The 13,284-nt window shown below is 47.8% G+C and overlaps 1 protein-coding gene across 3 annotated transcripts in view; it reads left to right on the forward strand.

Annotated features, from left to right (window-relative positions):
- Nucleotides 1-13,284, forward strand: part of cib1 (calcium and integrin binding 1 (calmyrin)) — a 35,929-nt gene that overhangs the window by 12,537 nt on the left and 10,108 nt on the right. For all 3 annotated transcript variants that reach the window (XM_085972400.1, XM_085972397.1, XM_085972398.1), the window contains exons 2-6: nt 4,073-4,250; nt 5,691-5,725; nt 7,452-7,551; nt 9,165-9,318; nt 10,993-11,111. In XM_085972400.1, coding sequence (XP_085828526.1) covers nt 4,200-4,250; nt 5,691-5,725; nt 7,452-7,551; nt 9,165-9,318; nt 10,993-11,111 — 459 coding nt within the window. In that variant the 5' untranslated portion in view covers nt 4,073-4,199. The remainder of the gene's footprint in view (nt 1-4,072; nt 4,251-5,690; nt 5,726-7,451; nt 7,552-9,164; nt 9,319-10,992; nt 11,112-13,284) is intronic.

Here is a 13,284-nt window from a genome sequence, read left to right on the forward strand (position 1 = left end):
GTCTAATGCCAGTAATCCTACAGCTTCAGCCTGCCCATTAACCATAGACTTCTACAAAATCCCAGGCTGAGCATCATTATCCCAGGCTGTGTGTTTCTCAATACAATAGCAATATATGGCGGATGCTGGAAATCTGAAATAACAACAGGAAATGCTAGAAACACTCAGCAGGCCAGACAGCATCTGTGGAGAGATCTGATGAAGGGTCCCAGACCTGAAACGATAACTCTGACTCTCTCTCCACTGATGCTGCCTGGCCTGCTGAGTATTTCCAACATTTTCTGTTGTGTGTTTCTCAAACTGTGCTTAATTTCCTGAACTCAATTCCTAGCTAAAGCCATTCACTCTTTCTGAATATAAAAATCAAATGATTGGGGTTGTGCCAGTTCCCAATAAGATGTTCTGAATCTCTTAAACAGTATGTGCCCTGGGCGGTTCAAACCCCCTTTGTTGTAGCTGAGGTCTTCTCCTTCAATAACTCAGTCTAAAATAAACTAGGCTGAGGAAAGTTGCTGTGTTTCCTGCAGCAGCTCCTCAGTGTCTGCTTTAAGGCTGTTAACCCTTTGGGCTAGAAATTCAGTAAGGCCCCGCCAGCTTTGCGCCCAGTTACCGCCCAAAGAGGGCTTCTGCGCCAATAGAGGAGTTTGCACTGATATTCAGCGCAGCGGTAATGGCGGCGGTAGCCGGTAGCGCTGCGCCGGCACCGATGACGTCATCGGTGTGCGCAGTGCCCCGGTTCCGCCCCGATACCGGCCCGACCCCCATATTTAGTTGCGGCCGCCTCTTCCGCAGTGGCCGCAAACAACGTTCTGCAACCGTGGCCGTCCTGCAGCCTTAGTGGCGCTAGTTAAGGCGGAGGTGCGGCCGGCCGCTTTTTCGGCGGCCGCCTGCCCGCACCTCCTTCCCCGGCCTCCTCCACCCCCCCCCCCCCCCCCCCCCGCGGCATTGCCGGCTGCTTTCCGTGAGCCCGGCACTTCTCCGTGGTGCCGGGCTCATTTGCCGGCACTATCAAGCGGCGATCTCCCCGTTGCAGGCACCTCCCCCTTAAGAGAAGGAGGCCTGCAGTACCGCAGCCTGCCGCTCCGCAGCGGGTGGCGCAGCGGCACCTACAGCGCTGAAATTCAGTTTCAGCGCCCCAAGCGGGGGCGGGCACACCCTGGAATAGCGCCTGGTTCCGACTTTGGGTGCAAAAACTGAATTTCTGACGGTCACAACTGGCTCCGCGCGCAGCGCTAACTTTTGGGCGCAAGCGAGCTGGCGGGGCCTTACTGAATTTCTAGGCCTTTGTTTCTTCAGGGTGCCTGATTATTTGTGAAGCTTCCACAAGTTATTTGAGGTTGAGTACTTTGTTCAGCACCCACATAATACAGGAACAGGTCAAAGTAACTAGTTCCTCAAGAGCCACATACCAGAACTCCATCTTCATTGAAGTGTGAGGATTGACGGTAAAACAAGAGGGGTTCAAAGTGACAAGGGCAAATTTAGGACTGGTCAGGAAGTTCTTCACACACTAGATGATCAACACATGGGATGGGGTTCCAGGAAGGGTAGAGCAGGCAAAAGCCCTGGAATTATTTAAGAGAATGTCGAATGCTGTGATAGAGGATTCTCTAGATCGATGAGCTAAAGTAGCCAAATGGCCTTTCAGCTCAGTGTCTGTCTTGCCAGTGAAAACAAGGTTCGAAACTCAATAAACTGTTGATCTCAGATGACATAAGTTTTGACCTGGATCATAGCCAAACCCGAGTCTCTCCTCACTTGGTGTCCAATATATGCAGCTTACAGTAATTAGGAAAAGAAAGAAAAGAAAGTCTTGCATTTATGTAGCGCCTTTCATGACCTCCAGGACGTCCCAAAGCGCTTCACAGACAATGAAGTACTTTTGAAGTGTAGTCACTGTTGTAATGTAGAAAACACGGCAGCCCATTTGCGCACAGCAAGCTCCCACAAACAGCAAGGTGATAATGATCAGATAATCTGTTTTAGTGATGCTGATTGAGGGATAAATATTGGCCAGGACACCGGGGATAACTCCCCTGCTCTTCTTCGAAATAGTGGCCGTGGGATCTTTTACGTCCACCTGAGAGAGCAGACAGGGCCTCGGTTTAACATTTCATCTGAAAAATGGCACCTCCGACAGTGCAGCACTCCCTCAGCGCTGCACTGGGAGCGTCAGCCTAGATTTCTGTGCTCAAGTCTCTGGAGTGGGACTGTGAACCCACAACTTTGGGAATCTTGGCTGCTTTCCCCACCCTCTACTTTACTTGGGGACACTAGACTAATTAAGGCACCAAAGCCCCTGCTCCAGCTAAGCTCAGCCAACTCAGCACGGTGCAAATTCTTCATTATCGGGAAGAATTAGCATTGGAAACACTCCATTATGTTGTATTCTTTGCAACAAGATGACCAACCATCCATGATCTGATTTATAATGCATGAAGATATGTATAAAGCATAACGGTCAGAGGTTTAGCTCATCAGTTCCCCGCCCTCTTATTATCCAGTTAATGTTTTAATATGAAGTATCAGGATTTCCTGAAGGGGGGGGGGAATTGTCCCACATTTCTCTTTGTGCAAATCAGGTGATTTGGTTACACGGGAATACATCTGTTCTGCCCCCAAGTTTGATCACAACCGCCCTGTTGCTCACCACTTCAAGTCCCTGTCCAATTACTGCTGATTTTTCTATTGGCTACACGACCGGGCTTAATGTAGAGTTCAGCAACATTATCTCATCCGTCTCCTGGGCACTCTGCACCTCTCCGCTCTGACCACTGACTTCAGCAACTTCAAACCATGCCTATCTCCTCCATTTTCATGCCTGTTTCTGCCATTATTTAATCTCGTTCCATTTTGGAGGGGGTCTTATGTTCACACCCTTGAACACAGTCTCGGACGATGCTCTCGTCCCTTGGCTGGGAAATTCAAACAAGGCAGGTGAGCGTTAACTATCAGATGGCGCTACTCAAAAGAACAGGGAGACTCCCAGGGTCCGGGCCAACATTCCTCTCAAACAAATCTACCAGGAACAGATTAAATGATCATTCATCTCGCTGTTTATGAGATCTTGCTTATCTGTCCACATAGCAACATAATTTAACTGTGCGTGTGAAGTATTTTAGGAGAATTTCTGTGGAAGGGGTCACAGAGTCATAAGTGATAGTGTAAAAGTGATATGATAGTCATAAGTCATACAGGTTGACTATCCCTTATCCGAAAACCTTGGGACCAGCTGTGTTTCGGTTTTTGGAAATTTTCGGATTTCAGAAAGTATTATTTCAGACTGGGGAACTCTGAACATTAAATTAATTTGGTAATTAGTATTTGTATTTAATATAAATTTTAGAAGTTCAGGCTACCTCTTGCGACTGTTCCGTGTCTCATTCCCCTTCCTGCTTCTCTGTGCTGCCGCTCCCAGTCTGTTTACAGCTCCCCCTGCTCCGGGTCTGAATTCCTTGACTTAGCGGGGGTCTGGGGCTCGACTGCCGCCGCCAGTTGTGGGAAAGCCGGATATCAGCTGACTCCTACGCTAAGCTGGCCCGCAAATTAGGTCAGAAAAGCATCGGCCGCGTCGGGTTATGTTTGGCGCCACTCGGGTTATGTCGTGCGCACAACTTACGCTCCACAAAAAAACTTTCAGTTTTCAGAGGCTTTCAGTTTTCAGAAGTGCGGATAAAGGATAGTCTACCTGTAGTGTAAAAATTTAAGTTAGTTTAATGCCTTTTCATTGCCTCAGATGATCCTTGTATATTATCTACCAGTTTTCACTTCTTCAGCTTTTCAAAAATGTGTGCAGGTCATTAACCCCAGTAACTGCCTGTGACGAGAGTCAGCAGTCCGAGTTTTACTTTAACCTGAAATAAAAACAGAAAATGCTGGAAATACTCCGCAGGCCAGGCAGCATCTGTGGAGAGAGAAACAGAGTAAACGTTTCAGGTCGATGACCCTTTCTACTTTAACTTGCTGTTGGCCATCTCTCTCTGCCCCGTAAAGGGAATCGCTTATTTTTCGATTTTCAGTGTCTGAAGAAAGATCTTCACACAACAGGTTAACCTGTCCGTTTTCCTTTCAGGTCCCGATTGTGATTGAGTTAAATTAGTCACACGAGGGGTCAGAGAGACTGCTGGTACCTCGCAGGGTGTTGGTTCCCAGAGGAACCAGAAATCAAAGTTCGGAGCCAATCTGGTCGAATTGGGGCCATGGGGGGATCGGCTAGTCAACTCTCCAAGGAGCAGCTTTCTGAATATCAGGTGAGAAAATAAAATTTAACGTAAAGAAAAAAAACTTCTTGGGTGGGGGGGGGGGGGGGGGGGAGTTTTTCCCCAGTCAGAGCCTGGCAGAAATTTGGATTAAACTGTAATTCTAAGTCCAAAGTAATTTTCTCGCAACTCTTCCAATAATCGGTAAGTTGTGGGCGGCAGTCGGTGGCCACTCCTGTCGCGGTTGCAGTGCCGGACCAAAGTCCCATAAATCCAAGTATGAGGTGAGCCTGTTCATTTCCATTGCTACCGTCTTACCCAAGAGAACCAGCCTTTGTGGCAACAATATCCGTGAGACCAGCAGAGAAAAGATTATTCTTTAGGAGCAAAAAGAAATCCTGTGTAACATGAATAGAAACGATAGAACTTGCATTTATATAGCACCTTGTTACATTTGTTAGGATGTCCCAAAGTGCTACACATCACATCCACTGCCGGTGTAAATCCAGCAGCCAATTGCTCACGGTAAGATTTCACATCACAATCAGCAAATGAGATCATTCATCAGTTAATCTATTTTTGGCTGCGTTAGTTGAGGTGAGCAGAGTAATGTTGACCAGGTCACTAGAACTCCCTACTTTGTTATTGTTCTGTAGGATCTTTCACATCCACCTCAACAAACTCTTCTCCTTCTTAGGCAGTCCCTCGGAACCGAGGATGACTTGCTTCCACACTAAAAATGAGTTCTCAGGTGACTGATGAGTCCAATGCAGGACCTACAGTCTCTGTCACAGGTGGGGCAGATGGTGGTTGAAGGGGCGGGTGGGTGGGGTGCTTGGGTTGACGTGCGTTGCTTGTGCTTGGCTTCCGCTTGCTCCCGGCGAAGAGACTCGCGTTCGGCGCCTTCCCGGATGCTTCTCCTCCACTTTGTGCGGTCTTGGGCCAGGGATTCCCAGGTGTCGGTGGGGATGTTGCACTTTTTCCAAGGAGGCTTTGAGGGTGTCTTTGAAGCGTTTCCTCTGCCCAACTGGGGCTCTCTTGCCGTGCCGGAGCTCCGAGCGCTTGTTTTGGGAGTCTCGTATTGGGCATGCGGACAATGTGACCCGTCCATCGGAGCTGATCGAGCGTGGTCAAAGCTTCGATGTTGGGGATGTTGGCCTGAGCGAGAAAAAACTGTTTAATGTCACCAGAAGGTCGGCAACTCTCAACAATGCAGCACTCCTTTCATACTGCACGGTAGTGTCGGCCTTGATCCCAGAGGTGAGAATACCATCAACTGAGCCAAACTGACGATTATTAATTAAATTGCGATCATAAGCAGCAGGAAGGGTGTACGAGCCTTTTTTCTCCCCATTGCAATAAAGACCAGGAACGTCCCATCTTTAGTCAGTGGTTGTATCATGAACTTGCCTGAGGGCGCTTTGATTGAACCGTTGTTGCCGTCTGTGCCAGAAACGCTAAAGTGTGATTTTTTTTTTCTCTTTGTTTTAGGAACTGACCTTTTTAACAAAGCAAGATATCCTGCAGTAAGTAGGGGGTTTTATATTTTATTTTTTGTTGATGCTGGAGGACGTTGAATGTAAGAACACAAGAAATAGGAGCAGGAGTCGGCCATTTGGCCCCTCGAGCCTGCTCCGCCATTCAGTGAGATCATGGCTGATCTTCTACCTCATCTCCACTTTCCTGCACTATCCCCATATCCCTTGATTCCGTTAATATCCAAAAATCTATCGATCTCTGTCTTGAATATACTCAACGACTGAGCCTCCACAGCCCTCTGGGGTAGAGAATTCCAAAGATTCACCACCCTCTGAGTGAAGAAATTTCTCCTCCTCTCAGTCCTAAATGGCCGACCCCTTATTCTGAGACTGTGACCCCTGGTTCTCGACTCTCCAGCCAGGGGAAACATCCTCCCTGCATCTACCCTGTCGAGCCCTGTAAGAATTTTGTATGTTTCAATGAGATCACCTCTCATTCTTCTAAACTCTAGAGAATATAGGCCTAGTCTACTCAATCTCTCCTCATAGGACAACCCCCCATCCCAGGAACCAGTCTGGTGAACCTTTGTGCACTCCCTCTATGGCAAGTATATCCTTCCTTGGGTAAGGAGACCTAAGAAAACGTTAATCAATTCACCACAGTGGGATTTGACATTTCAGCAACTGCTAAGAGGGCTGCACTACTGGCTTGGCTTGGTTGCTAAATACACTTCCCAATGTAGCAATGACCCTTCTAGACCAGGAATGTCAAAGATCAATCCTAACGCTATGCTGAGCTAGTGGATTTCAGCAAGGATGCGAGCTGGGACACTGCAGTTGGCGGCTAAACCAGCCGGGGCTCTTGCTCCTCTTTGCCATACAGTGACTGTTGCACAGGTGGAGGCGGCTTATACTTGTTGGAGTTTAGAAGAATGAGAGGGGATCTCATTGAAACTTATAAAATTCTGACAGGACTGGACAGACTAGATGCAGGAAGGATGTTCCCGATGGTTGGGGAGTCCAGAACCAGGGGTCACAGTCTAAGGATAAGGGGTAAGCCATTTAGGACAGAGATGAGAAGGAATTTCTTCACCTAGAGAGTGGTGAACCTGTGGAATTCTCTACCACAGAAGGCAGTAGAGGCCAATTCATTAAGGCTAAAGGGATCAAGGGATATGGGGAGAAGGCAGGGACCGGGTACTGAGTTTGGATGATCAGCCATGATCTCATTGAATGGCGGAGCAGGCTCGAGGGGCCGAATGGCCGACTCCTGCTCCTATCTTCGATGTTTCTATGTAGAGTGAGAACAAGCGTCAGGCTTAGCGTGATGCCTCCAGTCAGATAGCCATCAACACTCACTATCTGGAGTCGCACAAGAAGAATAGCAGCTTGAGTGAGGCGACAGATGAAATCTGGTACCTGTGGAACTGTACCCCAAGCAAGGAGTTAGCTGCACAGGAGAGGAGCGAGGGCTGATAAAATCAGCTGCTCGTAGTATTGGTGATCATTTAATGAAGGGTGTGAATGATTTCCTTGTCGAAATGAACCAGCAGTTAATTGAACTGAATCAATGCATATTCCAATGTACAGGAGTGCTGAGGAATAACTGGCTCCTTGCCTTGCATTAAAAATTAACCTGCATCCTGGTCAGGAATTGGTGAATTGCGTTGTAATCTGCAGATCTGGTTTTAAAAACAAAATGCATTGCTAGTTTATAACATTCCGAAGAAGAGGTTTAAAATATTAATGCCCATTAACTCTTTTATCCACAAAGTGCTCATCGACTATTCACGGTGCTGCTTTCGAAAGAGCTGGCTGACTTCCAGAACACGCGGGTTTCAAAGGACAATATCTGTGCGATGCCAGAGTTGAAGGTACGAGAGGATCTCGGTGCAGCCTCGAGGATTCCAGTAATGAGCAATGCTCAGTCTGTGGACAGCCATTTTTTATTTTGCTCCGATGGTTCCCAACAGGAAAACCCTTTTAGCGAAGATGCTAACGCATCACAACAGTTTATGTAGTGCTGGAAAATTAAATCGGACATCGAAATGGATTCTGTGTAAACAAATGGGTGACTGTTGAAAGCTTTCTGGGCTCGAGGAGTTAAATATCAGTCAGGATTGCTGGTGACTGTTTAGTGAGCCCTGCTGGAAGATGCCTCTCTGGACACTGGGTGAGAATAGGATTCGGTTGTGCTGACCCTCATGGTGAAATAGCCTCTTGACACTCATGGTCTAAGCTCTCACATGAAGGATGGCTACTCGCTCCCCTGAAGGCAGCAGGACAGGTGGATAAGGTGGTTAAAAAGGGATATGGGATACTTGCCTTCATTAGCCGAGGCATAGAATATAAGAGCAGGGAGGTTGTGATGGAGCTGTACAAAACGCTAGTTAGGCCACAGCTGGAATACTGTGTGCAGTTCTGGTCGCCACACTATAGGAAGGATGTGATTGCATTGGAGAGGGTGCAGAGGAGATTCACCAGGATGTTACCTGGGCTGGAGCGCTTCAGCTATGAAGAGAGACTGGACAGACTGGGGTTGTTTTCCTTAGAGCAGAGAAGGCTGAGGGGGGACCTGATTGAGGTGTACAAAATTATGAGGGGCATAGATAGGGTAGATAGAAAGGAACTTTTTCCCCTTAGTAGAGGGGTCAATAACCAGGGGGCATAGTTTCAAGGTAAGGGGCAGGAGGTTTAGAGGGGATTTGAGGAAAAACTTTTTCACCCAGAGGGTGGTTGGAATCTGGAACTCACTGCCTGAAAGGGTGGTAGAGGCAGGAACCCTCACAACATTCAAGAAGCATTTAGATGAGCACTTGAAACGCCATAACATACAAGGCTACGGACCAAGTGCTGGAAAATGGGATTAGAATAGACAGGGCTTGATGGCCGGCACAGACACGATGGGCCGAAGGGCCTCTTTCTGTGCTGTATAACTCTAAGACTCTGACAGGATTGGTCAGATCTTCAACTACCGCTCAAGGTTAAGAATCATAGAATAGTACAGCACAGAAGGAGGCCATTCGGCCCATCGAGTCTGCGCCGGCTCTTTCGAAGAGCAATCCAGTCAGTCCCACTCCCCTGCTCTTTCCCCATATCCCTGCATTTTTTTCTCCTTCAAGTATTTATCCAATTCCCTTTTGAAGGCTACTATTAGGGCGGTGGATAGATTCATCAGGCAGCGCACTCCAAATCCTAACCCCTCGTGTAAAAAGGTTTTTCCTCATGTCGCCTCTGGTTCTTTTGCCAATCACCTTAAATCTGGGCCCTCTGGTTATCGAGCCTTCAGCCATTGGAAACAGTTTCTCTTTATTTACTCTATCTAAACCCTTCATGACTTTAAACCCCTCTATCAAATCTCCTCTTAGTCTTCTCTGCTCGAAGATCTCTCACATGTCTAATGGTCAGAATTGTAAAGATGAAGAGTAACAAAGGCAGCAAACTATTTTAAGTGACCTTATTTTTAAATGATGTTTTGTGATTATAGGCTAACCCTTTCCGAGAGAGAATCTGCCTGGTGTTCTCCACTGCGATTGAAAAGGACGGCAGTATGTCCTTCGAAGATTTCTTGGACATGTTCAGTGCGTTTAGTGATGCTGCAACTCCCGAGATCAAGTCTCACTATGCTTTTCGAATTTTTGGTTAGTCCGATCTTCTCAGGGCTGGTACAGCAGATAGTGTGGCCTATTTTAATGCAGCGGTATTGTAAATACAGGCAGGGCCACTTGTAGCCCGTCTCCCCTGCACTTGTGGCCTTTGGCAGACCTGTTTTTCCATGTGTCTCCCAGCCTCCGTACACAGACCTATCTGCCTGAGGGTTCCTGACCAAGCTGAGATTCAGGGCTGTTCCTTCTCATTTCCCAGAAAGAGCAAAATAAGAGAATTCTTATCTCGTATTTAAAGACCAGCTGATTGCCCTCTATTAAAAGGTTATAGCGACGTTAGTTGATCTCAACTGGAGTGGCAGTAGGGGAGTGATAATTGGGCTCAACACATCTGGGTTTAGGAGGGGAATATTGGCCAGGGTTCCCGCTCCCGACTGCTATCCGATGACCCTAGTTGGAACAATCATAGAAATTTACGGCACAGGAGACCACTCGGCCCATCGTGTCCGTGCCGGCCGAAAAAGAGCTCTCCAGCCTAATCCCGCTTTCCAGCACTTGAAGTGCCGTAACCTACAGGACTACGGACCAAGTGCATATCCAAGTACTTTTTAAATGCGATGAGGGTTTCTGCCTCTACCACCCTTTCAGGGAGTGAGTTCCAGACCCCGACAGGTGCTAATGATCCTCCGCTTTCTCTGAATTGGGAAGGAAGTGGAGCGCTAAACCACGCGGGAGGGGAGGTGGAGTTGCAGCGCTGCACAATGTCCCGGGCAGCGCTGCCAAGATCCAAGGCTCCTTCCCTCCCTTAAAGGGAAGGGCCGTCGCTGCAGGCTCTGCATTTAAACGATGTCCCTCGTCACCGACGGCAGCCGGGATCAGCCCCAAGCTCTCTAACCGAGTGCAGGGCTGATCAATCGCGGAGCCCCGAGCTCTCTAACTGAGCGCAGGGCTGATCAATCGCGGAGCCCCGAGCTCTCTAACTGAGCGCAGGGCTGATCAATCGCGGAGCCCCGAGCTCTCTAACCGAGCGCAGGGCTGATCAATCGCAGCAGTTAAAAACTTTCAAATGGTAACCTAAGGGATGGAAACAAATTTTTTCTGCAGACCAGCGGCCTTGCCTTTAATTACCGCTCCCGGACAATGCCTCCCGCCACTGTCGGTGTTTTCGCCCGGTGATGCTGCAGGGGGCGGAACCGAATTTCGGGTCTGGGGCGCCGCATGGCCGGATGACATCGCGATCGCCGGAGATCGTGGCGCTTGGGGTTACCGCTGCCGCAAACCTCCAGGTGAATTTCACGGGCGGCGGTACAATCGCCACGCCCGGGCGGTAAGTCGTTAGTGCCCCCGAGAGGCGATAACGGGGCGCGCAAAGAAGGTGAATTTCTAGCCCTAAGACTTCAGCAGGGAGAAAAAAGCTATAGTTTTAAAGTATTTATCATTTTCCCCCCCCCCCATCTTGTATCTTGTCCCTGCGGGGAAACTGTCTGATCTGTGCACAGCAGTTTCTCAAGAGTGCTATGATTAAAATGGAGAGTATGGTACACGGCTACAGAACTGAGCCCATCAGTTTGCTGCACAGCGTGTCAGGAGTGTTTGAGAGAGTTGGCTTCAGGTGAAAGATTGTGAAGATTGGTTTGTGAGTAACACTGATTTAACGTGGAGCGTGTTTGTACAGGTTTAAAACATTCTTTCTCTCTACACCGGTTACAGATTTTGATGATGACGGCACTTTAGATAAAGAGGATTTGAAGAAATTGGTGAATTGCCTGACCGGAGGCACATCCGATACACAACTGTCAGACCCGGAAATGAACCAGCTGATTCAAAATGTAAGGGAAACGAAACAGCATCCTTTATTTAAATTGAGGAACCTGGGTGCAAAGCCAGGACACCACGTTTGGAAAGAGGACAAGGCAAGATAAATCAGGAAATGGTGATGCCAACTGCATATACTCCTTACTTCCTTCAGACTTCCCTTCCTCCTCTAAGCCGGTAGCTTTAGGAGGAAGGAAAGTGTTGCTGAGCGCTGGGATGAGCTTTGATTATAACTAAGTGAGAATTTAGGTGGCAGGAAGTGCACTAGAACAGTGTATTTACAGCTTGTGAGGAAGGGGAGCCGTCACATGAATCCCAATTTGCTGTGCACAAATTGTCTGCCGCGTTTCCTACATCACAACAGTGACCACACTTCAAAAAAAAGTACCTCATTGGCTGTAAAGCGCTTTGGGACGTCTGGAGGTTGTGAAAGGTGCTGGAGAAATGCAAGTCTGTCTTTCTGTTTCTTTCATTTATTATTTACCCTGGTTTCATCACCCCTTAAGCACCAATCTCCCCCCGATGGGGCAGGCCAGTAACCTGCTTCCTGCTCTCTGAAAATGTCACCATGAACAAAGAGTTGAAGCCAACTCGACAGTAATGTTTAAATATTTCAGGATTTTTTTCTAGTTGAACTGCATCTTTGCCACCAGAATGTTATATCAGTTTGATAAAGGTTAGCTTGAGCGAGTACTATAATGGGGTCAGTAAGCAGCTACATGTCTAGGTTTATCAGCCTATTCATATTTGCTGGACTTAAATCAACTTCCTTTTGATTTTGTTTTCTTCCCCTCTCTGAATCGTCTGGCAGTGCACTCTAGAGGGGGTATGTAGTGTCCGTGTGTAGATAAAGACACTGAAGACAGGAGTTGGTTCATAGGTATTTACTAAGCAAGTCTGGGGGGGGTTCTAAAGGATATACACAATACACAGGCTTATATAGCCCAAGTGGCAATTACCGGCATTGCGCACACCTGGGGCTCTTAAAGGCACATACACCACAATTGCTTTTAAAGGCACATACACCACAATTCCTCCCCTTCTAGCTAACTAGTACATCATATTTTAAGTAATTATTAATTACATGTTATATGCAAAATAATATACATTGCTGTATTAATTAATTATAAGTTAGTCTCTCAGGAGGCTTCCTGACTCGGTCCGGATAACGCCTCGGGGGTGTAGTAGTTTCTGGTGGTGTAGTAGGTTCTTCTGGTAAGGCTGATTCGGCTTGAAGGCCAGTGTCGGGTTCATCGGGTTCCAGTATCACCGGATCAGAGGTAGATATGGGTATCTCGACTTCATCGTTAGATGTATAGCGTGGTGGTGTAGGTTGTCCCTTTTCGGATGACTTGATGATTTGGTCAGCATGGCGCCTTATTATGCTTTCTCCGATGTCCACGGTATACATTAGTGGTCCTAGTCGTGTGCAGATAGTTCCAGGCTGCCATTTCTCGGTACGGTAGTCCCGGGCCAAAACCGGTTGGCCTATCTGGAAGGCCCTAGTTGGCCTTTCATTCATGCCCTGAAACTGCCGGTTCTCCACGTCCCTTCGGATGTTGGGCTTGACCAAATCCAGTCGGCATCTTAGGTTTCTATTGTAGAACATCATGGCGGGAGTTTGGTTTGTAACCATATGTGTTGCATTCCTATATGCAAATAAGAAGTTATCCACCTTGTGCTGAAGTTTTATGTTTTCATTACCCATGGCCTTTATGGCCTTCTTAAAGGTCTGGACAAACCTTTCAGCCAATCCATTGGTGGCGGGATGGTATGGGGCGGACGTGTAGTGCTTTACCCCATTGTTCTTTAAGAACTTTCTGAATTCTTCGGACACAAATTGCGGTCCATTATCAGAACATATCTGTTCCGGCAGCCCATTCCTGGCAAATATGGTCCTTAATACTGTGATGGTTTTTTCCGTGGTGGTGGAGGACATCTTTATTACCTCCGGCCACTTGGAGTGTGCATCAACTGCGATTAAGAACATGGAGTCCATAAATGGACCAGCAAAGTCGATGTGCACCCTTTGCCAGGGAGATGAGGGCCACTCCCATGGATGTAGAGAGGCCTGTGGCGGAGCATTTTGGACCTTCTGGCATCCTAGGCAGCTCTTGGTCATGTCTTCGATGTCTCCATCGATACCTGGCCACCATACAAACGCCCTAGCTAGGTTCTTCATTTTCA

This window comes from Somniosus microcephalus, chromosome 32, assembly GCF_052327205.1.
Source record: "Somniosus microcephalus isolate GS21.2 chromosome 32, FLI_Smic_1.0, whole genome shotgun sequence".
NCBI classification, from domain to species: Eukaryota; Metazoa; Chordata; class Chondrichthyes; order Squaliformes; family Somniosidae; genus Somniosus; species Somniosus microcephalus.